Raw genomic sequence first — 26,082 nt, 5'->3', positions numbered from 1 at the left:
GTTGAGATGATATCTCGACACATTAAACAGTGGAGAAATTGCTATTTTCACAATGTTTGACCCATTTTGCTCTTGAGAAAACGATTGAACGCCCTTCATTGGAGATTAAATTGTGTCTTCTTTGCTAATTAATCTTCTTATTTGCATTGAAGAGTTCGCCCGTGATAAATTGCAGTGTGTGTTTGAGTCATTTAAGTAATTGAAATCGATTGAAGTGACAAATTTTTTGTAATAAAAATTCCCTCGAGTGTTAAGGAAAAAGGAAGGGGAAAAAGAGCAGATAAAGGAAGCTTATTTGGCACAGATATCGCATGATGCTGAGGAGTCGTGAGGCCAAAATTTGAATTCTTTTGCGCTCGAAGACGAGGAAATGTTTAGCACGTTTATTCTCTTTGAAATGGATATACTCCAGACGAAAAAAAAATCTCTTCTACCTTTCAGAGCACGTAGGAATTTTTGAAGATAAAGGCACTTGAGGGCATTCAGTGATTTATGGTGTTTTTATGTAATTTCTCCTCACAAACATCGCACACTCCCCGCATTTTCAACGCTCTTAAGCGATTCATGTGGTGTTGCTTCTTGGCGCACGGGAAGAGCGAGAAAGTTGCAAGTTGCAAATTAATTAAGTAAATTGGGTTCCCTGCTGAATTTTTATTGGGTGTAATTTGAGGACAGAGACCTATTCACTAATTGATGGGGCCGCCTGGTGATAATTCAGCCAAATTGAATCACAATCAATGGCACAATTCCATTAAATGACCTTTCACTCTCTCTCACACACATCACCAACGCCCCTATTTAATTGAGCGCCCTCGATGGGCATCTTGTAGTGCCCGAGGGCGGATTTATCCACACAAATAATCATATGGGGAAGCCTTGAGCTGTATATATGTTAATGACTTTTTCTCCCTCGGCAACAGGCATGGATCTCAGCTGTAAATTCACACCAGTCTAAGTGAATTCAATTGAAGCACGCGAAAGACTTGCAGTTTGTGAAGTTGACACTCTATATATAGATTAGATCGAGAGTCCCTCCCGCGAGGTGTTTCTTCAATTAACACCGCGGGAGCTGGCCTGTGCCATGAAACGCAATGTGGACGTATATGATGGCAGCGGCTCGTGGAGACCGAGCAATTTCCATGATCAACGCCCGCCGAACTAATGAGACCAGCGATTACGACTTCTCCAGATACAGTTACAGGTGAGAATGGGGCTCTATAAATTGCATCCCTTAAGATAAATTATATATAAATCCTGGGTATTTCCGCTCAGATTACGTGAGCGTTGCAATTGAAATTTTCACTCAGGAAAAAGCACCTGAGCGAGAAAGGTCGAGATGAAATATTACTGTTCCCACGGGAATGCAAATAATCAATTTAAGGGTTCATGGGTAACTCTCTCGTGTGTGTGAGTTTCCCTGGTGAATATCAAGATGATTTTGATTATTTGTTTGACGGTTCCTGGGCTATGGTTGATTGCTCACTCTGCAATGTTCGGAAGTTTTGAGGTATTTTGATAGGAACTTGCGTAGAAACAGTTGCAAGAGTAGAAATTCAATTTAATCTCTCTTGGAAGGAACTTTCTTTCTTGTAAAATTCATGCTTTAAATAGAAATACCACAGACAGATAACTTTCATTTAAATATTGTCATCTGGCTTAATGAATCCACATTTCTTTATCTTGGAGCATTTTCAAAGTTTTCAGTACATTCCAATTAATTCAATTTACTGAGCTTTGAACCCTGGGGAGAATATGGGGAGCAATTTGAAAGAAAGTCTTCATAAATTGCATGGGAAATTGAAAGAAAATTGCAAGAAATCTAATTATTGTGGAAGAAATGGAGAAGCATGGATAGGAATAACCCATGAGATTTTTTATAACTAGCAATTGACTTTACAGAAATGAGATTATATTCATTTCGTGTTATGGGATCTCTCGAGAGGGTGTCTTTTCGGTGTATATATATCCAATTTCACAAAGCATACTCCTCTTAATAAATGCTCTGTGTCTCTTTCTCTGGAGTGAAACACAAGCTAATTCCCATTTAGCATTGAAATTTACCAATTTGCTGGCCTGTTTTCGTGTGCAATGACACATCGTGTCGTCACTGTTGCAGATATCCGAGTGCACTGTATCAGAATCCCCATCGAATACGAGCCATAAATGGACCACTGTACAGCACGACGTCATTTGCAGACGTCCAGAGCAATTTCCATGGTGCCACCAACATCTCCTCCACAGTCCCCTCGTCCCAGTTCACCAATGCCACCCTCGCCAATTGCACTCGGCGCTTCGAGCTGGCAGATGTCATGGGTCCAGACGCCACACTCTCCATGCAGGACATTCGCGCCGGACTGGAGATTCCCAACGACGATGAGGCGCAAAATAAGGTAAATCATCGCCATCGTACACACTCTCAGGGGCACTTTTCCCGCCACGTGAATGCCAAAGCGCCCGCACGTTGTGGGAAAAGTGCCACTATATCTTGATGAGTCAAATATTTACCTTTCAAGGGTAACACAAGTTGAAGGTTAAGTTCATTTCAATTTCGTGTGCAAGATCAAATTTATTGGCCAACAGCAGTGTGGTGGAGAGGACAGTCCGGGAGGCAAATCGATAAATTTTCACGCAAACTGCCCACTCGTAAAAATGTCCGTTCACAAAAAGTGGACAGAATGAACAAATTCTTCAGCAAGACTTGCACAGCGACATGAGATTCTATCAAACTTAACTTTAAAGCACCAGACTTTGGATTTACTTGACTCCTTGATGCAATATTCAATATCTTTGAGTGTGCAAGGAGAATTGCTAAATAACATACGCCACTTGATGGCATAAACGACGCATTTAACCAACACTTGATCAATTCAGCAAATAGTGGGGATATATAATGGTGACTCCATCATCAATTCCGAATACACAAGTGATTGTTTGTGCGCCGCGAGACTCGCCTGTCCCGTGGGTGGTGGTTTATGTCAGACACCTGTTCGAGTCGCATGTGAAAACATCCCTCACCAGCCCCATAACCGCCCTCGCACTTTGCGGCACGCACGAATGAGCTCCACTTCCGCATTAATTCAAGCATCTCCGCAACGCTTGACTTGTGCAGGGCGGAAATCGCCTATGTTGCCCAGCCCTCTGCACAATGTCTCTGGTTCTGTCTCTGGGGCTGTTACAGCACGATGATTATGATGATGATAGCGGCATGACTGAAAGTCACACTAAAATAATTAACCGCCAGTTTACCGAAAATCCATTATGCTAGGCTCAAATGAGTTCAACTATGGGTATAAATTGACACGGTTATTGTTTGATGTTAATTAAAATTTGTGATTGATACATTGCGACCCTCCTGTCGCCCGGGGGAGCAATTCTGCGGGGCTTCATTGTCAATCACACTAATGGAGGAGGTGGAGATGGGGTGGGTGTGGAGTTGTAGTGGAAACTTTTATTGCTATTGAAATTATTGAGCACGTGACTTTCTCAATGGCATATCGGATTAATTAATTAATCCACATTTTGCTATTCTATTCATGCGATTTCACAAATTAACTTCCTCACCCACATGTGTGAGTGGATTTCACTGCCATTCGCAACCACAATTAAATTTTGTAATTACATTATAAGTGTAGATATATTGTTGTTTGATACCGCAGATGTTTAGGGTTTGATTTTTGACTACAATTTCCCTTACAAAAGGCCAAATTTGCCTCAAAATATCTTCAATCGTTCGTTAAACTACTAATATTGCTCTGTAAAAATTGTTTTCTAAATTTTTCACTTGATTTTATTGGTGTTTATTAAACTTTTTAACTGAAAAAGCGCAAAATAAGTAGATAAACTGAAAATATTAAATTCCACAGTCGATTTTTCATACTTTTTGAGCACATTTTATCCAAAAGACTTCTAAAAAATCAACTTTTCCTCAAAGTTTCCAAGTGAAATGAATTAAAATATATTACAAATATTTTTTTCAAGCATCTTGTGAATTAAGCAGCAAACTCCACTGCTTTGAATTGCTTGCAGACTAAAAAATGGCCAACTTTATTGATTGAATTGCTATTGGACTAGATTCTCATTCTCATGATGTTTCCCAAGGCACGCTCTCTTGGTGGCAATCTCAAGAAGTTGATCTTTCTGCTCAATATATGTAAACGCCCAGAGAAAGAGAGTGAAAGTAGAGTGGGAAAGTTTGATGTTTGGCCAAGTGTTGGCAGCTACTTTTTTTTTGTTTGCTGGCGAACGAAACCGTCGTGTTGTAACTACTTTTGCGGGTAAGAAAAGCACTTGGGATTTTTTTTGAGCAGCTCCTGTTGGGCGAAGAAAGAAATATATTCAAGTCACTGTCTGTGTGTGTGTCTCTAAGAAGCATGTTAATTATTGGGTTGTTGTGCTGAGCAAAAGCACAGAAAATTGGATGAGTGCTTTGTGCAGCGGAAAGTGCTCTCGAGGGGATGAAGCTTATGCGAAAAGCTCAGGCTGTCATGCGGTTGTGGCGGCAAAAGGAAATTCTCCAATTGACTTTGAGTGTGAGAGTAAAAAGCCGCTTCAGTATTGATGCCTTTGAGGTCTTTCTGTGGGTGGTTTGGCGGCCAGGTGAGGCACCCAAGAGGGTTGGCCGTCGAGAATACCTCAATACAATACACTGACAGAGGCAATTCGTTGTTAAAACACACAACAAGGCAGAAAAGCGGGAATGGGATTAGATATCAATTGTCGTGTCTTGAGCACTTCAGTCGTCTCCGCTTAGTTATCCGCTTAACATCAATTTAACTCGCTGCGTGGCTTTTTTTCCCTTCTTCCTTATCGCAACTTTTCCGTATACCCGGTAAATGCTTGAGAAATTTCCTCCACCGGTGCTAAATTCCACGCAGACAGAATTCACTCCAATTTGTGCCTCATGAATTGAAAGTAAACATATTTTTTTTTGCTCGCTATCCCGAATTGTGTGATGGTTTTTTAACGAGTTCTCCACACTCTCAAAGTGGTCTCGGAGTGGAAGTGTTGTGGCGTCCTTTGAAGTTGACCATAGAAAGGATACTTTTCTCACCTTCTCATGTGTGAAAATCTCATCATGATGAAGCTGAGAAGGAGTTCATGATTGGGGGAATTTATCGTGTGGTTTGCATGTGACATATTTCCAAAATGATATTTGCAAAACTTTGAAACTCAATATGCGACAATTACTTGTATCCGAAGCTTATTCACTTTATCAAGATTTTCTCACGAGTAAGGAGGAATAGCTTCAGCACAAGGGGCTAATTATCGTTCCACTTTCCAAGCTTTGTCTTGACTGTTTTCTCTGTTATTTTGCTATGAAAACTATCAAACAGCTATTATGGCAATTTTCCAGGGTGATCTGGGTGCGATGAAGTAAGTTTTGTATAATGAAAGTCCGGGTGAAAATGTATATCAAACACACATTTTCAATTAAACTCAAGATTATAGGTTAATTTCATATTTGAAAATTCACCATCAGGATTTTCCCAGTGGATTTGTCTCTTCTTTTGCCAAAAACATATTACAGCTTCACGTGACTTTGTATATATCGATAAAGTATGCTCTCTAATGAAACAAGATTGCCTGAAGCTTGACACGAGAAACCACAAGATATTCTAATCAAGCTTCCAAACTCTGTCAGAGAATGTTCAATAACAAACATTCTGTGTCATCATTTTCCCTGCGACGTTGTGTTGAAATTTCCAAAGTTTCTACAGCACATTTTCATCCGAAAATGACCTCAAAATCACACATGTAAGATGAAAATCAAAGGCTTGAAAATTGAATGAGCAAAAATCCATGGAATATTCATGGTGAAATATCAAAACTGGAATTTGTCTCACTGGGTTTGCATTTAGCAAAAAGTGTCACGTACAGCAAATACTTTTATTTACTTGAATTTAACATTGTCACATTAATGCTTAATTAATTGAAATTTCATCAAGCAAGTGAACTTCAAAGTGCGTCACCCTCAATTGCACAATCAAGCGATCAAACAATAATAAAATACGTGAAATCAATGCAAATTTCACAATCTTCCTGATTTTTTTTCCATTGACATCTTCGGCTGAATTTTCATGTCTATTTCAATATTCAATTAGTGTTTCTCCGCACTATTCCATATCATTTCTTTCCGAGGAAATCACATTGAATGCCGGAGAATATTGTAAATTGTAAATAAGTATATTATGCGTCTTAGTTCCGCTTTGCCTTTGCTTCACATTCATGAATAGGAGAGCTTTTTCTTGATGAATTTTCGCTCCAGGGCAAAATGATGCAAAACTGAAAGCATATTTAGTCGTTATTAACGAAAAAAATGCAACAGTCATTTGCATCACAATTGAGGCATCAAATCGGAATTAAAACACGCACTGTTTGGGCTGAAAATACTCCCACTAGAGCTTCTGCCCAGAGGCTTTATTGTGAATGCAAGTAAAATAGAATCCTCGGGCGATTTTCATTTGCAACAAAACATGAAAAAGCGATTTGAGAGTCAGTTTTATTTTTCCCTCCGTATAAATGGTGAAAAGCTCTTCGCTAATTGGCTTCGGGGTGTGATAGAGTTGCAAATATTAATGAACAACATAATTCTAATTCTTCTTTAGGGTTTCAATTCTAATCTTACAGTTACACATTTAGTTAATCTAAAAGCATTTAAAGTATTTAAATAAATCAATGCAACGTGTGATGAAAAAATTGGATTGAAACTGAATATCGTGATTCTCAAGAGCCGCATTTCCTCATCTCGCGTGTTCCAAAGTGAAAAATTCTTTAGCGAAGACAGAGAGAAAAAGTGAATCGATTCTATTCTATTTCTCTCCTATACATCTAATCTCTCTTCATGTTTCAGTAAAAATGGTGTAATTGTGGGAAAATAATCTATTCTAGTCTAATTCGTGTGCGGTGAACAGACTTCGAGAGATCTTACTGGGCTTCAGTGCTCGCAGTTCGCGAGAGCAAAGCTAAAGCTGTGAAAGCTTTCAGGTCGACGAGAATTCTTGAAGTGCGCCAAGTGAATAGTGCGATTTTATCTGTTTAATTTGCCTCAATCAACAATAGTGCGACTAAATGCCCAAAGTCAGAGCGATCATTCCTTCCAGGACAGAAAGTGTGGGCGTTCGATGAGGAATCTGTGATAAACAGGCAGTTATTTTGTATAGTGAAGTATAAATTTAAGAAGAGCATGGAAGTCACCGAGAAAGTGCACTAAATATAATGATATTGCCAATCTTCCCGGAAGTTTACACATTAGAAGTGAGTGACGTTGAAAGTGATTTCAGTGAGCCCACATCTAGTGATCGTGCTGCCTTATAACCACACACACTCCGAATCCTCCCTTTGCGAGCCAAGAATGGTTCAGAAGATTGACATATCCGCGATTGGAGGTGAAAATATTCGGGTAATTATCCCCATGTGAGATGAAAAATTGAATGCAAAATTCCACACTTCCTGTATCATTTTGTAATGCTCCAGCGAATCATCTCTCTCTCACTCTCATCTTCTTAAATATACAATGCAATAAATGCCTATTTAATATTTTACTCCACGGCAGAATAAAAAGATATTCATAGTTTCTTAGAAGTGCGAGCAATTTTTCTGCATCTTAGTTTTTTTTCTCCTTCAATAATTGCCTCAGGCACTTTGTACAAAACGCCCGCGAGTGGGAGTGAGAGGGCGCGGAATGTGATGTATTAATTGACGAGAACATCTTTTTTTCTCTCCTCACAGTGCTATTTTTTCACGACTTTAATTGTCTTTGGCTATTTTTGCCTCTATCCGCTAATGCAATAAAGAAAATTGTATCAATTTGATGGAGTTGAGACTGGAAATTGCGTGTGAAGAATTGAGGAATTCATTTATTTTTAGGTTCCTTCCCATTCTCTCAGGCACCTTGAATTGAAATCCTCACATGCAACACTGCATTTTATCCGAAATTCCGTGGCTTTTCTTGGTTCTAGCAAACAAAGGAGATTGAATTCCTCTGAATATCATTTGTTTCGTCATCTAATGATGACGAAATTCATCCCAATTTTCACTGAAACAAACTCACGGATTTTTTTTCTTACTTAAAGCTCTTATTATTCGATCCTTCTTTCTCTGTCTCTAAATTGAGGAAAAGCCCTGAGAGAGAGAGCTCAATTGCCATTCGAATTTTCTCCATGGAGCTTTCATCAATCCATGCCGAGGAGCTTTAAAGTTCAACAAACCCGCACGGAGGAATTTTCCTAAGAATCCCGTCTCCCATCTATCTAACATTACCAGATGGGGAAATCCATCAACTTTGCATATATTGAATTGTTGACAAAATAAATAAAATTGTCGAATTCCTCGACACAGTTGGAGATGTGGAATGAGTGGAAGTTTTTAAAGGGAGGGACAAACATTAGAGGCAGACGCTTTGGCACATTACTTGTAGAGCTTAAATGCTTCCTTTATGGTCTTCCAGAATTGCCCTCGAGTCTATTTTGCCAAGAGTTCTCACCAAAAACATCTCTTAATTAGTTGTTTAGCTATGAATACAAATTGCGGATATATTTACACAAACACTCATTATTATGCCATGAAGAAAATCACAAAACTGACTATATGAGTCGTTAAATGCAACTTTTCTCATTAACATTTTAGGCCGTTTGGCGGGTAAAATGGCGATGGTGTCGGATGGAAAACGACCATTTACATTGCGACTAATTATACCAAAAATTGTCTCTTAATCCCTTGCAGGAAACATCGGGGCAGTCAAAGTTAACAGCACTGCGTCGTTCCTTCAATGCACTGAGATTTAGACTATCCAAGAGGGGCCGATCCAACACACAAGATTGGTTCCTGGACAAATTCTCAAACATCCCAGCAACCAAGAAGACCACTGGTGAACCATCTGAACCAACCAACGGTGATAGTTTCTGCAATCGGTTGTCAGTCGATCCGTCCTTGCCTTCACACTACAGGGTGAGTTGCTCAACCCCCAAACCAAACAGCTCAGAAGAAGCTTCTTTTGCTGACTAATCATCCCGATTCTTGGGATTCCATTTGATTTTTTGCGCTGGAAACAATCAAAATAATCCTTTTTATTGGTTATGTAATGAATCAAGGATAAATTTAGAAAATAATACGTATTCTAACGCATTAATTCTTCTGCTCAAGTTCGACAGATCGTTAATCATTGGCAGAATTAGGCTAAGAATGCTAAGAAACACTTCTGATCGTGTTGAAGTTGAACATAACCTAAAAAAATATTGATTTTAACATGACAAATTGGTATTTAGAATGATTTCTTAACAATTTTGACTCTGAATCTGTGTTTTCTGTTCATTGGCAAACCAAAACAGATGATTTTGTGATCCTGAAAGCTTCCAAGCGTAGTGTTTGGAGATTTTTTAGCGATATTTTTGAGGTTATGTTCGGAAAAGATATGCAAAAATGTGTTTTGAAGCGAATTCTTACACAAATATTGATTAGAAACATAAGAAATTCATTATAATTCATTCTAAAAACTTTATCTAAGGCATATTATCTCCTCCTTGCTTCTTCATGCCGCCCAAGGAGGGATTGCTAATGAGAAAGGACAATATTTTCTCTCTCAATATTTATTCTCACACTAGAAATCTTTCCCACCCTTGGATTCAATTTGGGGGTAATTTTTACGTCGTGGTATTTTTAATGACTTACGTAGGAATTTCTGTGAAAATATTGGGAGTTGAAAAGACACTTGAAACTCATGGGAATTCTAACATTCTTTCCGTGTTCTTTGATATACTCTTCATCATTTGAGTATAATTTTCAATTCATAACAAGAATGTCAGGCTTTGCTCTTTAATTTTTCTTTGCTCCTTAGTTTAGAGAGGCAAAGGCACTTCCTTCCTCAAGGGTAAATTTTCCACAAACTCTAGTGAAACACACGCAAATTAATTTAATTCTCACTCCCTCTTATTAATGAATTTAGTAATTTCCTCCCGTATTATATATCATATGATTTTTGAATGCGGGAAAGTGTGGGGTTCTTTGGGGGGAAGCAATAAACAATCTCATGAATATTTGTTGAATTTTCATAACAGAGGCTTTGTGGAGAAATTTATCACAATTTTAGGGGATGCTCCTAATGAAATTTCACAGTTATTTGAGCTTTCGAAAATTGGTTACAAATTGCGGCATATTTTTTATCTTTTCCATGTAATATGTTTGAATTTACTATACGGAAAATTAATATAGAGAGTCTGCTTATGCTTTTCAAAGTGACTTTAGTATATTTAGAGCCTCATTTGACAGATGGAAATTGTGTCTTGTTGTTAAATATTGAATCATGGACAATCTTAAAATGGTATCGCTATAAAATATGCAATTTATCTCCAACTCTAGAGTCTCTAAATTCAGTCTAGGGCGTCTTTTGTGAACTAAATTAAACATTCCCATCCGCATTTTTGAGGCAGTCGTGAGAGCGAAGCTCTTTTCTGTGATTTATGGTTACAATAATGGATTCAGCGCACTGCATAAATGTCCTTTTGAGCCACTTTTATGGGCTTTTGGCTGTACGATGAAAAATCACATTTTATCGCTTCACAATCTGCAAAATCATTGCCGATAGGAGATGAGGAGTGAATTTAGCCACAAAATTGAAAGAAAAATTTCAATGAGAAGAGGCCATAAAAGTGCGATGAAGTGTGATTGAAGAAGTTTCTAGCTTTCAAGAAGGGATTTTTGAGAGAGAAAAAAAAACTACTCACGTGAGAAGAAAGTTTCTTTTTCTGTTGACGCCTTGAGAAGTCTCGCACACATTTGTTGACTCATAGAGAGCTCAATTGTCACCCTTTCAGTGTCTAATCGAGCGTTTTAGAGAATTACACCATCCGCAACTTTGTCAAACTCACAGCGCCAACTCTCAGCAATTAATCTGGTTAATGGTGCAAAATTGACCCTTTTCTCACACTCGAAATGGTGTGTTCATTTGCTGAGGAGTGTGTAAATAAAAGAGAAATTAATCAAATGGATTCCATTAAAATTCCAACAATACACTGAGGAGTATTCAAATGTGATCCGCCATCATATAAGTGAAAATGGAAAAGTTTATTGGGCTCTAATGCGATTCTTTTTTTTCTTCCTTTCACCCATTTCCAGTGGTTGCTCGTTGTGTCCGTCGCCGTTCTCTACAATGTCATTTTTGTGATAGGACGTGCCGTCTTCTGGGAGTTGAACAAGAAATCCCCCGCTCTGTGGTGGATTCTTGATTACACGTGTGACTTTATCTACATCATCGATACACTTGTTCACTGTCACGAAGGTAAGAAGAGAAAATGTTACCCACGTTACCCTTGAATGTCAAGCCATCTTTGGGGGCTTACAGAAGGGTGAGAAACATCCTCAAATGAGCCCTAAAGGATGCTTCTTATGGATAATGTCTCCAACAATAGCACTGTGTGTGTGTGTCTCATGTGGAGAAGTAACTCCTTGGGAGCCGCAACGTAAATTCTTATATTCTTTTTTTCTGGCTTCCCTCCTGCGAAAGAATATTTACAGGGTTTGCAGTGGGGGTGAAAAAGGGAAGAGAATAATTTTCCGTAGCCGCTTGTACTTGTGCGGTTTGTCTATAGTGTTGAATTTGTCAAGTTTCTATCCACGGAGAAAAACCGCAGAGCTTCGAGTACAAATTGCTGAAACTGCGCCCACATTGAGCAATTAACTTTATAGCTCTCGCTCTCACTCTGGGGATTATTTTCCTCAGCACACACTATACTTGTGTGTGTGTGCTGGGAAATAATAGTGGAAACATGTGCTCTGTGGGGATTGAGTAAATAATTCACCCTCCACAGTCTCTCTTTTTAATACACACAAAACCAACCATTAAATGATTGAAGCTTTTCGGTTTTCTCAACATCGCAACCGCTTCACCGCTAGTGGGGAGATTTTCTCCTCTGGACTTAATTGAAATTGTTGGAAAATTTATACACTGAATTAAGTTTCAATCTTGAAGAGTTTTTTCTCTATTGCTCCCCAACAATCGACACACGAATTGCCTTTAATCAACACTTTACGTGTGTGTCGATGCTTATCATGGCGGAAAATATGCGGTATTCGATTTTTCCTAAGTGAAAGTTGACTCATCGCAAAAAGTTCAATTGTCGTCATAGAGTAAAAAAAAATTGAGGGATTTTTCTTCCCAATTAACAAACAAAAGACGGCAATTTATCTCATTCGACCGCCTAATTGTGCAATTTTTAGGCAAATTACTTTCTTCCGCTGACACATTTTCTTCTCTAAATTAACTCATTTATCTGTCACATGGCCATACATCCTGCATCCGTTTTAAAATAAATTACTCTCCAGATTCTTATTTCCCGCAATTTTAAATAAGCAATGAATATTCATTGTTTAATTACATCCGAAGAAGATATAGTTTCTCAAAGGCAAATTGGAATTTTAATCTAATAATAAAAAGTGATTAATAATTAGAAAATTTTGCATACAATTTTAGTTAATGCTCTCTCAATTGATGTCTCTAGAATTACCCAAGCCGACGGGTGGATAGAAAACTATGAAAAGTCAAAATTGTCATTTTTTAGGAAACCGATTTGAAAATTTAGCGCTAATTTCGCTGCGAAATTTGCCAAATTTTAACCGAAACAGTCGCTAAAAGTTTTAAAAATGCAATAATTGCAATAATTGCAATAATTATTAATTATTGTTTATTATTACTGTCCAAAAGCCGATTTCTAATATATTTTTATACATTTTATCCAAACACATTATAAGAAATTAATTTATAAAACTTTTCATAGATCTTTTTCAAAGTTTTGTATTGAAGAAAAATTGAAAATATGCCAAATTTTCCTCATTTTAAGTCTTTCAAGAACAAACATTTGAGGAAAATTCTGGCAATATGAAATTAGGATGTTTATCAGAGAAGCATTTTTTGCGAAATACTGCAGTTTAAGACAGATTTCTTGGGAAACACGAAAAATCAACTTATCATAGTTTTCGATTCACCCGTCGAAGCGTTCTTTAATAGTCTTCCATGTGTTGATGTAGTTCAATTTACTGCGACGAAGATACTTAACCTGAAAGCAATTTAAAGAATTCCCAGAGGCTCGATATCGTGTTTATTGTGGTGAAGGAATGACAAGTGAAGATATCACCTCACCCTCAAGAATATGCTGTGTGAGTCCAGAGAATGAATGGGGGGATGAAAAAAAAGGGGGAAATCTTAGAAAATGCGGTCGTCAAAACACGATATAAATTGCAATATTGATTTCTTCTTCAACCCTCCATTGTATTCTTCGATGTTTCAATACATATTCTTCGTCTTTTTCCACGACAATGTGAAGCCCAGAGTGGTGAAAATAGAGGACGAGAGAGTGGAATAAAATATTCAGTGTGACTACATGTGATCATTTTCAACCTTTTTCTCCACTTGCAGGTTACCTAGAGCAGGGGCTCCTAGTGCGAAATGCCGCAAAATTGCGTCGCCACTACTTCTCCACGAAGGGTTGGCGGCTCGATTTGCTCTCAATTCTTCCTACCGATATTGCCTACTTGTGGTGGCCGCCGAGCTCCTGCAATGCTCGTGTGCCGTGTCCTGTTATCGTGCGAATCAATAGACTTCTGCGTATGCCGAGGATGTGGGAATGGTTCGATAGGACAGAAACAGCTACCGGCTATCCGAATGTATTTCGAATATGCAAAGTGGGTATTTTATTTTCCCTTCTCTCAATATCCGATATGTTTTTCTTTCTCACCCTTTGGACGGGGGGTTTTTCCGCTCCTTTTTTTCCTCTCTCCTTCAAACACTCCCTCCTTTCTTGTGATAAACTCCTCACGAGATGGACAGTGAGAGCTTGAGTCACGCGTGTGTGTTTTATTCTCAGTAAATGTGTCAAGAATGCGAAAATCAAGGCGTCAATTTTCCCTCAAGTTATTTCGCTGACAAATTGATTTCTGTGCAAAAGCACAGGATAATTAAAATGCCGAAAAAGTCATCTAATGCCACGCGTTCTCGCGGGCGCTCACTGTTTGACTGGATGGAGAAAAGAGGACGATTGTAGAGGAGATATCTAAAGTGTTCAGGAGGGATTTCCACACGATTGTGGAGGAGGTCCAAATGAAATTTCTATTGAATTAGACATTGCTCTCTTCCCAACCCTCACCATCACCGCCCACAGGCTTTTATCTACTTTGGACTCAAATCAATTTTTGCGGGTGTTTTTTTCTCTCTCCCCCTTTTTCCGGACAGGTTGTTCTGGCCATTCTTGTGCTCATCCACTGGAATGCGTGTCTCTACTTTGCAATTAGCTACGCTCTGGGCTTTGGCACAGACAATTGGGTGTACAACTTAAATGGACCGAAGAACTCGACACTGTCACGTCAGTACATTTACAGCTTCTACTGGTCCACACTCACCCTCACGACCATTGGAGAAACCCCAACGCCGGAGAACGACGCCGAGTACCTCTTCGTCGTGGCGGACTTTCTCGCCGGCGTACTCATCTTCGCCACCATTGTCGGTAAATATATTCATAAGAGCGGAGTTGCGATGACACCGTCGACAGAGTAATCTAGATTAGGACGAGAGCTGGTGGAGTGCAGAATTAGTTGTCGTGCACTCTGAGTCGTTAATTCAAATTGAATTCACTGCGAAGGATGTACAGCGCAAGGGGGAGATAATATAGCTTGAAGAGGTGTTCGAAAACTAAAAATATTCCTCTTGTGAGGAATTACTGACGAATTTTTTGGATTCCCTTAGATTTTTTCGCTTGAAACAATCCCAAAATTTTTTTTAGGTTATGTAATGAATAAAGCACAGATTTAGTGAATAATTTGTTTTCTATCACATCAGTTCTTATGCTGAAGTCGCAAAAATCATCTCTATTCTGAACTTTTAATGCCAAGGAACCCAAGAAACACTGTAAAGTGTATTAAAATCAAACATAACCTCAAAAAGAGTAATTAGGACTGTTTTCTGCACGATTTTGACTCTGAATCAGCAATTCGAAGGACATTTCCAAATTGTAAGAGATGATTTTGTGCTCTGGAAAGCTTCCAACTGGTGTTTTTGAGGATTTCTTAGTGATATTTTGAGGTTATGGTCAAGAAAAGATGGCCAAAAAGCGTTTCTACCATGGAATCGTACAGTTTAAAGGCTTAATTCTACAGTTTAATCTCCCCCTTGGCACAGAGAGGCTGATTTTGAGGCGGTGAATGGAGAGCACACCTCTTTTCGGGACCTTTTTCTCCTTGCGAGAAGAAAATCTCTCTGCGAAGTGTAATGTAGGTCAACCGACACCACAATTAAAGAAGTTCATTAATTTTATTATTGGTCTCAATAAAATTACAGCCAGATGTCTCCAGAATTGATTAATTAAATTTGTCGCGGCCACTCCTTTGCTGCGCGAGGGAATTACAAGGATAAAATTAGAAATAATTGCGTTCCAAAGAAGTGCGGTTGATGAATTTAAATCACATTAAATTTATTTTTATTTATTTAATCTCTATCAATTCTTTCAATTCATGAGGCCTTCATTGGATATTATTATTTTTAATTCTGTCGTCACTAAAATTTAATTGAATTAACCAACATGTCAGAAACACATGCATTGTTCTCACAATTCATGTAATTGTTTTTCCGCATTGTTTCGCTTTGGAAACTGTATTTGCGCGATTTTTCAGCAGTTGCAGCTGAAATCCCTTTTCTTACATCTTCCAGTATTATTTTTTTATTTATTTATTCCACGTCTAGAAGTAATAATGCAATGTTGTACGCATCTTTGAACTAGTTTATTCGCATCACACTCTGTCCTTCTCTCTCCATGTCTTCATAATCCAATTTTCATTTCAATTTTAAATTAGCATACTATTGTTCAGAGTTATTATAATGGCATCTGCATAGAAATTACACAGTATCTCACCTTCGCCTCTGAATTCAAATATTCAGCTGTAAATCAGTGGGCAAAAATTGACTCTCTCTCTCAATGTTCCTCATCTCTGCCTTCGCGCGCAGAGAAAGGGAATTATTGGGAAGGATTCAGTGATTGATCGGTGTATTTTCTTCTCTCTCCTCTCAACACAGGAAATATTGGCTCTATGATATCCAATATGAATGTGGCGAGGGTCGAATTTCAGAACCGAATGGATGGTGTGAAACAATATATGGCCTTCAGGAAGGTTGGCGGCGAACTCGAGGCACGAGTGAGTATTCTATAGTGGGAGCACTTTTGCGATGCTAATTCTGGGTGTAAATGGTCACGACAGTCTGTCGATGACACCGATGGATGTGTGCTGATGCTAAAAGGTCGCATCACTTTCAGGTGATCCGCTGGTTCGCCTACACGTGGGCCCAAAGTGGGGCACTCGACGAGGAGCGCGTGTTGGCGGCGCTGCCGGACAAACTCAAGGCGGAAATTGCCATTCGAGTGCACATGGACACGCTGAAGCAAGTGAGGATCTTCCAAGACTGCGAGCCCGGATTGCTCGAAGCGCTTGTCCTTAAATTGAAGCTCCAGGTGAGAAGTTTTGCACTAATTTTATCCCATCCCACAACTGCCTGTGGAAACTTAATGCTGTGTCTGACGAGTTGAATCCCCTTGAAAAAGTTTCTCCCGCTGCGATTAATAATTTTCTCCCGCTCGCGTCCTATATTTAGAGATGATTTAGAGATGTTTAGTGCACATTATCCCACTTCTAGACAGTTGATAAGACTTGCCCTGATTTTATTTATGATTGTGATGAATGAAATTCTTGCAATAAAATTCATTTGCAAACGTTTTTCATCCGGAATAATTGTGTTTCCACACAAAATAATTTCTTACGAACTGCAAATAAGCAAAATATTCCCTTCTGGCCATCAAGCATTAAAGGAAATCTGTTGAGTAATACGGGAAAAAATAAAGATCAGCAATTTCCGACATCATTATTTTAATTATTGATTTTCTCTGAAAGCCACACAAGTAGAAGAGGATGAAAAAAAACACGACGTGGGAGATGAAATGCTGCAATTCTCTCATTTAAATATTGAAGCACTCAATATTTAAAGTGAAAAGTTCAATATTTGGCGTGTTTAAAGTAATTTCGTGGGTCGCAGGGAGAAAAAAGGCACCTTTTCGCACTGAATGGCTGGAGAGATAAATTTCCTTCCATTTTTATTCCACGGAGAATGAATGTAATCCTCAGGAAATTGACTCAAATTTCTTTGATTATCCCTTTTTCCTTCAGAAATTGAGAACATCGGTTTGCGTTGGTGGGGAAAAAAGTGATGGGATTTCGCATGAAACTCACTTGTATATAAATTTCCTTATCTTCTTTTAATAGAACAAGAACTATATGTACATTCGTGCATTCATATTTATATGATGGATTCATCATAAATTATTTATAAACACTGGATTGATTACATTTGCGGTTAAAGTAAATCAGCAAATAAATCTGTGGTTTTAATCGCCAGATAATTATGAAAAACACATTAATTGATTACACAAATCTTTAATTCACTTACCACAAAAATACATTAATTAAAAATGAAACGAATTTCCCATTGCAATTTCCCTGAATTTAAATATAGTGCGCAAAGTGTTGGGAAAAATTGAGAAGGTTTTAATTAAAGCATTTCTCATGATAGCGAAACAAAGCGTCATGAAGTATTATCAATCGTGGATTATGTATCAATCACACAGAATTACCATCTATTATTTATCGCTTAGCATTACTAACAAATTGCGTAAAGAAAAAATTAAATACAAATGCAGAAAATTACAGTTTGTGCGCTGTGGAATATCAAGGGGGAGATAATACGGTTAAACAGTGTACAACACTTTTTAACACTTCCACAATTTCTGTGAAGAATCACAGACACTTCCAGAACTTTGGCAGTGCTTAAAACATTACTTTTTCATACTTCCTTCACCCTTTTTTGATACTTAAGAGATGTTTTCAACCACTTAAAGTCTCATAACCTCAAATTTAGAAGTTTTTGACCTACAAAAACGTAATTTTTACTTGTATGACCTTGAAAACTTGCAGAGAAATAATATATTTTAGAAATATTTGAAGTTTCCAGTGGATATTTTGATGTTATTCAATTTTTAATCGCTCTTTTGGAAGGAATTTTGAACATAACCTAAAAATTACCTTGACATCTCTTAAAGAATTTCTTAAAATTTGCCATTTCTGAGTACAAAATCAATCAAATATTTGTTAAAACAGTCAATTTTGTATCCTAAAACAGTATTTTAGAGGTTATGATCAGTTTTAGCATGATGAACACAGCTTCATCAGATTCATTCAAATTTTATCATTTTAGACGAAAAAATGAATGATTTTGGAGGTTATTTATTTGTAAAATTTATCTTAAATTAGTAACATAACCTAGAAAGATGTAAAGAACACTTCTCTTTTGATCTGTACACCACTTCTGACCATAACATCTCCCCCTTGTGGAATATTCCCTTGAGTGGCTGGGAAATACAATTGAAACAATTAAATTGTGTTTCTTCGGCAGGTTTTCAGTCCGGGCGACTACATTTGCCGCAAAGGTGACGTCGGCAAGGAGATGTACATCGTGAAGCGCGGTCGCCTGTCGGTGGTGGGTGACGACGGCGTGATGGTGCTGGCGACGCTGGGCGCGGGCTCTGTGTTCGGCGAAGTGTCTGTGCTGGAAATAGCCGGCAATCGGACTGGGAATCGTCGCACGGCGAACGTCCGATCAATAGGTGACACTTTCACTTAACATTTGCCCCAAAATTGCAATGCATTCCTTGGCATGACTTAATTAGCCCGGAGAATCTCAAATGGGGATTGGAAACTTCCTTTGCAGGCTATTCGGATTTATTCTGCCTGGCGAAACGTGACTTGTGGGAGACACTGGCAGATTATCCCGAGGCGAGAGCTTCCCTCACCGAGCGTGGTTGTCAACTGCTTAGAAAGGACGGATTACTTGATGAAGAAGTTTTTGCCAGTAAGTAGCATTTGGCTCCTTGAAGTCGTTGGTTTTTTTTTCTCTCTTGTGCCAATGAACTTGTGGAAAACTTCGCATGAGCACAATTTCTTCAGAGATGCAAAGATTAATCTTTGTGCTGCACAGAAGATCATATTTGATAGAAATCCATCATCATGAAGAAAAAGTTTTTCCAATACAATTTTAATAGTGAATAAGAAATCGTGAGAAGCTTATATTTTTTTTGCTTAAGACATCGCACGTTTCTTTTGCTAAATTTATTTTCACATCAAATCTAATAACTTGATATAATTTTGTGCGAAAATTCCTTTATTGGCGTGCTTATCAATAAATACTTGTGATTTCCCTCAATCACGTTCGTCATTAATTTATTCATTATCTCGATTTCTACAGATTCGCAGCGAGTGCAGGATTCCCTTGAGAGTGGCGTCGTGAAATTGGAGAGTGCTGTTGAGAATTTGAATTTGCGCCTCGCTCGTCTCTTGGCAGAATATTCGGCGAGTCAGGCCAAATTGAAGCAGAGAATTGCAAAATTGGAATTGAGGTGAGAAGAGAGGCGCGCTTTTTTCCTCCATTTTCCAATACAGCAAAACATGGGAAATTGACTCACTTACTCACACTGTGTTTACCCCTTTTTCACCCCCGCCCGCTGAGCAGCAGCACATTGCCATGTGGCGATGAACAGAGCAGAATTCAGAGATCGCGAATCCATTCATCATTGCAGCCACGTCGGCGGAAATCACGTGCATCGTCTGCCTCATCGACCAACAAACAGAACACACTGTGAAATTTTTTCCCACTTTTCCTCTTCATTCCCCCTTTTTTCACACACTCTCTCTCTAAAACATATAAGTTCTCTGTCCTCTTTCTCTTCTTCTTCTTCTCGTGTAAAATTAGATTTTAAAGTGGAGAATCTCTTTTGAAAATCAACTGGAGAATGTTCTTTGTGCCTCAAGAGTTTAAAAAAAAAGAGTCATTTGTGTGATTATGGGATGGAATTTTATGGGGAAAGTCTTATCAGATGCCGTCAAAGCTCATTTCACACGATCAACTTTGCTGTTCTTTCGCAGTCATGTCTGGAAAAGCTTCTCCTTTCTGAGAAGGAGGAGGAGAAGGGATGGGAAAATGTCTCAAGTTCTTGGTCATGTCGCTGTGCAAGTTTTATGGCATAAATTTTTAGTATAATTTGGTATTTGTGAAGGAAAACCACCTTAAAAAGTCAATTAATAAGGAGTATTTTTCAAATTATATATTGTATAGAGAAATTAATATAACAAAATCTTATGGTGGATTTTTAAATTTGATTTTCTTTTGTGTATTTTGCTGCTTAAGGACAGACGAATAAGAAAAGTCATCGACTTTTGATCACATTTCCTAATATACAATTTATCAATGAAGGTTTTTCTATTTCAATGCTTAAAATATCCTCACGTTTTTGCCATGAAATAATAAATTCCATTAAATTGACAAATCAATTCACTTGCAGAGTGAATAAATGGAGCCTCAAGGAACGAATGATGCATTGAAATTATCATCTCAATTGTATTAAAAACTATTCTATGCATTGCATACACGTCACATATAATTAATTGACAATATTTAGGTTGAGATCCAGAATGCCAGTAGCACAATTAGTATTCTTACCAGTATTGAATATCGAATCTCAATCCACCTTTTGCTATCCACAGAAGAATTTAATCTTCCCATTGTTTGAGCAATTTGTATTTAATTACAATTGATTGCTTAATGGTATTTAATTGTCTGACTCGGATATAAATGGCTTTTTAATATAGTTATAATTTATTTATGTAATTTATTTTAGAGAGAGAGAGAGAAAAAAGCTCTCACATTCACCATCTCACCTAATTTGAGGTGCTTTTTTTGATGATCGTGTGAATTTAGCGTCGATGGAAAAATCTCTGGTGAATTTCCCCTAATTCTATATGTATAATAGCACATCTCATCATGTTATTGTGTTACTTGAGAAGAGATGATGAAATTGTGAAGCATGTTAGGAAAGATTGTAAGAAGAAAGATTGTTGAGAAAGGTTTGCAAATTTGATGGCAGAGTATTTTGGTCAAAAGAGATATAATAGTGTTATATTTTTTAATAAAGAACAGAGAAAGAATATCATTTTGTTGTGTTTTATAATCAAAGTAGCAACGAGGACAAAGTGTATTTTTGTCTCATTGTTATTTTGCATACAAAAAAAAAATTGGTGCATTTTCTGTGTGAATCTTTTGTGTGTCCAAGCGATTGAATGGGAAATTTTCTGTCTTCAGAGGAGGAAAACAAGTGGAAAAGATCCCGTGAAAAGGGTAATTTGAGTCGGTGGAGGAAGAGAAATCAATCGCAAACCAAGAAGCGCCACAAGAAGATTGTTCCTCTGAATGTTATTGGTCCGAATCCCATTTTTACCACTTGCTACAATTGCATGTCAGGCGTTGCAACAAACATTGTGACCAAAGTATTGTTTATATTGACAAAGAAGAGTCACCTGAATTTTATTGTTCTCTCTTTTGCCACACACACAGAACACTCCGTATAAGAGAAGATACAGGAAAATTGTCAAATTCTTTCGTCTGCATCGATGCTGTCTCTGCAATTGTCCTAAACTCCAAGTGGGAGTTCACGTCTGTTCAAATTGTGGCTCTATGTTGGGAATCACAGAGAAATTTAAGGATGTGAGTAGTTAAACAAAATCTACATTTGACGAATAAGTGAATATTTTAGACTCTTTTGCAGTGAACAGAAATGAATAATCAAAAATTGTCATCTGAGAATGATTCAACAACAAATTTCTATAAGAAATTCTTCAATCGAAAACCCGAAGTGACAATTGTGGCGCATGTTTTAACATCTGAGGAGAAGAATTCTCCCAACGAAATCGAGCCGAAGAAGGTGAAAAAGAACTCTAGATCGACAAAATCATCAAATTCAACAGATGAAGATGCAAAAGAGAAAAAGTTTCGACCTCCACCAATTCCAACGCCCCCTTTTCCGGAAGACAAGTGTGCTCCTTCCTTTCCCATCAATGTGAAGGATTATGTGCAGTACACAGGCAAGTCAGAAAAGCAATCAGTAGTGGCTGAATTGTATGAAGAACCCTCCGTTAAAAATGTATCACAAGCATCGCTTGAAGAAGTCCTCAAGGCGGAGAAAGCACCTCAAGATGAGAAGCATGTGATTGAGGAAGAAAAACACACCGTTAAGAGCAAAAGTGTGCAAACTGTCGAAGCTCAGAAGGCAAAAGTTCCACAGAAAGCTTCAGAACCTCAAAGGAAATCTTATATAACTTCTGGTAAACATAGAAATTTTATTTTTCATTAGCATAATTAATATTAATCTTGTCTTCTTAGTGGAAACTTGGAGACCAACAAGCGTTAGGATCATCTGCAACAAGTGTGGCCAAAGAAGCAGACCCATCTTGAGGACTTACACGCGAAGAGTAGGAGAAGAAACTTTGAAATCAGTGTTTGAAGAAGTTTTTCATGAAGTGCTTGTTTGACATTTTCAGCTCGCTACATCGCAGATTGCAGCAAATTGCATCTTAACTTGCTGGCCGCTTTGCTTTCTGCCCTGCCTCGCCAAGAACATCCAGCAACAGTTCCTCTACTGCAGTAAGTGTGACTACTGCCTTGGGGAGTTTCAGCAAAAGAAGCGTTGAAGACATTGAAGATGGGAAAAAGAGAAATTCTGTGTCTTTTATTTGGGTTTTCTGTACGAAAATTAAGTGTAAGAAATCAAGAATGAACTCTATGATGTCTAAAATGTATAAAGAGTTATATTCTTTTCTCGAGGTTTACTCAAGGGGGAGATAATGACACTTCCACAGCGTCTGTGCAGAAGCTTCAACACTTCAGACGCTTTTGAACGTCTTTTGCAGCATTTTCTATCACTTTCTAGACTCTTTTTACTGTTTTTCACATTCAATTTTGACTTATCAAAATCTAATTTAAGTTTTTCCTTCAGAAAATGCTTTGAAAAATTCTAACTAAATTGTGAGATTATGAATTCGACTTAAAATATTCTTCTTGGACTAATTTAGATCATTTCACATCTGGAAATGAGTGAAACATTCAGTGAATCTCTGAATGTTTCTACAAAAAAAAACATTCTTTTAGACTGAAATTAAATTTTTTGAGGTTATGATTGACTTTTAATGTTTTTCTCAATCAATCTGGAGTTTTTCCGGTCAAAAATGCCCAAATTTGCGTAGAAAAAGAGAAATATTTGCAATTTGAACATAAATTTAATATTTTTGGGTTATTCAAGCATTAAAATTTGTTTTAAATCAATCACATAACCTAGAAAAGCAATAAAATTGAGCTTTATTAAGGAAAATTAACTAAGAAAATGCCTCAATTTGTTGAAAAAGAAGCTCTGGCAGTGCAGATATTCAAAATATTTTACCATTTGCAATTTACTCTAGCCTAGAGTTGCGCCTAGAGCAAATGAACACAGCATATGCTTTACTGCAATCATTCACAGTAGAATCGGAAAATGTAGTTTGTATTTAGGCTGAGGCACGACTGTGCGCTCCACTTTGCATATTCTCACATATAAGCTATGCTTTTCACCTACATATACTCACTCGCGACACGCGAAAGTGTGCGTAAGAAAATCCCCTCGCGAAGGCGTCTCGCTGTGAGTCATTCTTCATCTCTCTTCGAACGTGCACACTGAACTATATCAACTTCCCATCTCTCAGTGCCTCGTCAATACCTGATATATAGCAATAAATTACATTGGTGGCGTCATAGCACACTTCGCCAAAGTCCCAGATTGATAAGAGAGTCTGGATTGACCGACAAAAGCCCCTCCAAGTGTTCGGCCGAGCTTCATTCCGTCACAGAACGCGCAAGAGCGAGCAAGTGAAACCTAAAAAAGCGTGCTTAAGTGAACATTGTAAGGCCACAGTTGCCTCATTACGAAGTTTCCAGCAAATTTTAGTGCTTTTCGTGCATCAATTCTCATTCTCCAGACAAAATCCAAACACGCAACATGAATACACAAACGGTCATCGTCACATGTGAGTATCAAAGATGGAATTTCTTTCAATAAATTGTGATTGAAACACGAGGCGTGGCATTGAAAAGTCCACCAACAAGTTGCCGGTTATCTTATCACTGGTGATTTTATCTTCGCTTCGACAGAATGAGCCAAATTATTTACTCAGAGACTTAGAAAATCCCCAGGAAAATGGCTCACAAGCACGACCAATTCAGTGACTTTTTGTGACTTTGAGGTACTTTTTTTTTTGCTCCTACACAAGATAAGTTGTAGGTGTAAATAGAGTGAGGAATGTGAATCAGACAATTTAATTTATGTGTGTTTCAATTAATTGATGTAGATCACAAGTGTAGATCGCGTTGAGCAAAGAAGAGTAAATAGTAAATGTGTTGAGAAACTTTCCATTCTTATAATTATAAATTTAGAAAAAATATTGCTATCACAATGATATCTTCGTTATCAACTGTGCAAAGATACATTTCTGTTATTATTAAATTTGCTCTGCTCTCATGATGATACGAAGCTGATGATCTCATATGACAAATGCAAGGCGCAAAAGGTGTGATTATGTGTAATAGTAGAATGTTTTATTTATGCTTCGTCTTATCACTATCTAAAACTTCGTGGGAGATCATCGCGTGTCATTTTACACTCACTGCACTGTCAGACAACAATTCTGAGAAAGTCTCAGCAGAAAATGGTCTGCAAATAAAGCCAATAAGCAATCAATTGGCTAGAGAGACGAGAATGAGTAAACAGTGCAATTTATCTCACTTATTTATTGAAACATCCTGTGAATTTGTTGTCTTATAGAGATGTTATAAGCTTCAATAACCCATTAAAGACTAATTTGTCATTGACATTGCTCTGCGGAATGTTTTCTTTCTGAAGCTTTTCAAGCTCTTCTAGAAAAATAAGAGAATATTAAAATTAAAAATCCTTAACACTTCTTAACAGGACTGAAGATTCCATGAATTGTTTATGAATATCCTAAAATCAACTAATAACTGGAATCTAACTAGAATCTGACTGAAATCTAACTCAAATCTAACCCAAAACGTTTTTATACAATTATTTTTTGATTTTCTTCCGCTAAAATTGCACTGTTTCGTATTTTTCTTGACCTTTTCTTAATTTCTTACTTAAAATACGCAATTCTACAAATAAAGTGAAAATGCTTTCAAATTAAGCGCAAGAATTTCTAGTTTAAGATGTTATTTAGTCTTAAATCAGTCACATAACCTAGTAAAATATGTCAAAATCAAGGCTTGGATAAGAATTAATTTTTTAGAGTAAAAATTGCAACACTTTCTGATCTGTAAACAACTTCTGACCATATTATCTCCCCCTTGGAATAGAGAACTCGCATGACTCACTGATCTGATTCACTCTCTCTGCCTTTTTTGCAGCACCTGCCGTGGGCCCCTCATCCACGGGCATCGTGTGCCCTTCCTGTCGCCTCAGCGTGATGACGAACGTGAGAACGGAATCAACCACTAGAACTCACGTGATCGCAATTCTGCTTTGTGTTTTTCTGTGAGTTTTCTTTTATCACTCAGAATCAATGCTAATTACTTATAATTGCAAAATGCAATATTGTGAATTAGAGAATTTTATTTACAATTCTTCTTCTCCGCCTGCTTTCAGGTGCTGGCCATGCGTTTGTGTGCCTTATTGCATGGATTCGTGCAAGAATGCTAATCACTATTGCCCCAACTGTGGCTCATTTATTGGCACATACCAAAAATAGTCCCGCTGCAGCGTGTCAAAGAATATACTATGTAATACGATAAGATTATTTTGAACTTAATTTCGCTGATTGCTTCTCTGTCGGGAGTTTTTTTCCTCTGTATTTGCTCGCTATGCGTCAATAAGTTTTGGGCGGAAAGTCGCGATGTCTTGCAGCATATGCTGCAAGCGAGGTGTGAGCCTCAGAAATAATCTCGCGTCTCTCGCTTTCTGCGAATGCTAAAGAAAAATTCCAAATACCAATCAGTCCAAACATTTTTCTATATGTATAAAATAAAATTCATGGGATAGTATTTGTATTTACTTTATTACTTTAAATAGCATTTAAGAAGGCATTAAATAATAATTCTTATCGCTAATAAACATTTGAAATTTTTAGGAAATACTT

General features: G+C 37.7%; 3 protein-coding genes across 4 annotated transcripts; all 3 read left to right on the top strand.

Annotated features, from left to right (window-relative positions):
* The first annotated feature begins 1,091 nt into the window (after positions 1–1,091).
* On the top strand, positions 1,092–21,058 carry LOC132258270 (cyclic nucleotide-gated cation channel subunit A). Of its 2 annotated transcripts, XM_059755493.1 has the most exons (12): positions 1,092–1,201; positions 2,117–2,390; positions 8,722–8,946; positions 11,110–11,272; positions 13,406–13,671; positions 14,219–14,489; positions 16,052–16,170; positions 16,290–16,484; positions 18,476–18,686; positions 18,791–18,931; positions 19,325–19,475; positions 19,589–21,058. In XM_059755493.1, the coding sequence occupies exons 1-12, from the start codon at positions 1,092–1,094 to the stop codon at positions 19,716–19,718; spliced, it is 2,256 nt and encodes a 751-aa protein (XP_059611476.1). In that variant the 3' UTR covers positions 19,719–21,058. The 2 variants fall into 2 exon arrangements, with proteins under 2 accessions (XP_059611476.1, XP_059611475.1); XM_059755492.1 differs by lacking the exons at positions 1,092–1,201; positions 2,117–2,390 and adding an exon at positions 7,213–7,399.
* A 628-nt stretch (positions 21,059–21,686) lies between these two features.
* LOC132257788 (uncharacterized) lies at positions 21,687–22,686 on the top strand. The gene is made up of 3 exons (XM_059754820.1): positions 21,687–22,233; positions 22,292–22,380; positions 22,450–22,686. The coding sequence occupies exons 1-3, from the start codon at positions 21,687–21,689 to the stop codon at positions 22,597–22,599; spliced, it is 786 nt and encodes a 261-aa protein (XP_059610803.1). The 3' UTR covers positions 22,600–22,686.
* Positions 22,687–23,595: 909 nt separating this feature from the next.
* On the top strand, positions 23,596–26,077 carry LOC132258111 (lipopolysaccharide-induced tumor necrosis factor-alpha factor homolog). Its single transcript, XM_059755227.1, has 3 exons — positions 23,596–23,964; positions 25,355–25,481; positions 25,593–26,077. Exons 1-3 carry the CDS (start codon positions 23,937–23,939, stop codon positions 25,693–25,695), a joined length of 258 nt encoding a protein of 85 aa, XP_059611210.1. The 5' UTR covers positions 23,596–23,936; the 3' UTR covers positions 25,696–26,077.
* The last annotated feature ends 5 nt before the right edge of the window (positions 26,078–26,082 follow it).

The sequence above is a fragment of the Phlebotomus argentipes genome, unplaced genomic scaffold (assembly GCF_947086385.1).
Source record: "Phlebotomus argentipes unplaced genomic scaffold, Phlebotomus argentipes genome assembly scaffold_4, whole genome shotgun sequence".
NCBI classification, from domain to species: domain Eukaryota; kingdom Metazoa; phylum Arthropoda; class Insecta; order Diptera; family Psychodidae; genus Phlebotomus; species Phlebotomus argentipes.
This window is presented reverse-complemented; position numbering and strand designations above follow the sequence as displayed.

What these genes read in the sequence shown, in the direction of transcription:
- LOC132258270 (XM_059755493.1), top strand. Translation starts at nt 1,092, where the DNA reads ATGTGGACGTATATGATGGCAGCGGCTCGTGGAGACCGAGCAATTTCC. An exon ending in GCGGCGAACTCGAGGCACGA is followed by an intron (nt 16,171 to 16,289) that starts GTGAGTATTCTA and finishes CATCACTTTCAG; the next exon opens with GTGATCCGCTGGTTCGCCTA. An exon ending in TGATGAAGAAGTTTTTGCCA is followed by an intron (nt 18,932 to 19,324) that starts GTAAGTAGCATT and finishes CGATTTCTACAG; the next exon opens with ATTCGCAGCGAGTGCAGGAT.
- LOC132257788 (XM_059754820.1), top strand. Translation starts at nt 21,687, where the DNA reads ATGAATAATCAAAAATTGTCATCTGAGAATGATTCAACAACAAATTTC. An exon ending in GAAATCTTATATAACTTCTG is followed by an intron (nt 22,234 to 22,291) that starts GTAAACATAGAA and finishes TTGTCTTCTTAG; the next exon opens with TGGAAACTTGGAGACCAACA. An exon ending in TGAGGACTTACACGCGAAGA is followed by an intron (nt 22,381 to 22,449) that starts GTAGGAGAAGAA and finishes TGACATTTTCAG; the next exon opens with CTCGCTACATCGCAGATTGC.
- LOC132258111 (XM_059755227.1), top strand. Translation starts at nt 23,937, where the DNA reads ATGAATACACAAACGGTCATCGTCACAT. An exon ending in ACAAACGGTCATCGTCACAT is followed by an intron (nt 23,965 to 25,354) that starts GTGAGTATCAAA and finishes CCTTTTTTGCAG; the next exon opens with CACCTGCCGTGGGCCCCTCA. An exon ending in ATTCTGCTTTGTGTTTTTCT is followed by an intron (nt 25,482 to 25,592) that starts GTGAGTTTTCTT and finishes GCCTGCTTTCAG; the next exon opens with GTGCTGGCCATGCGTTTGTG.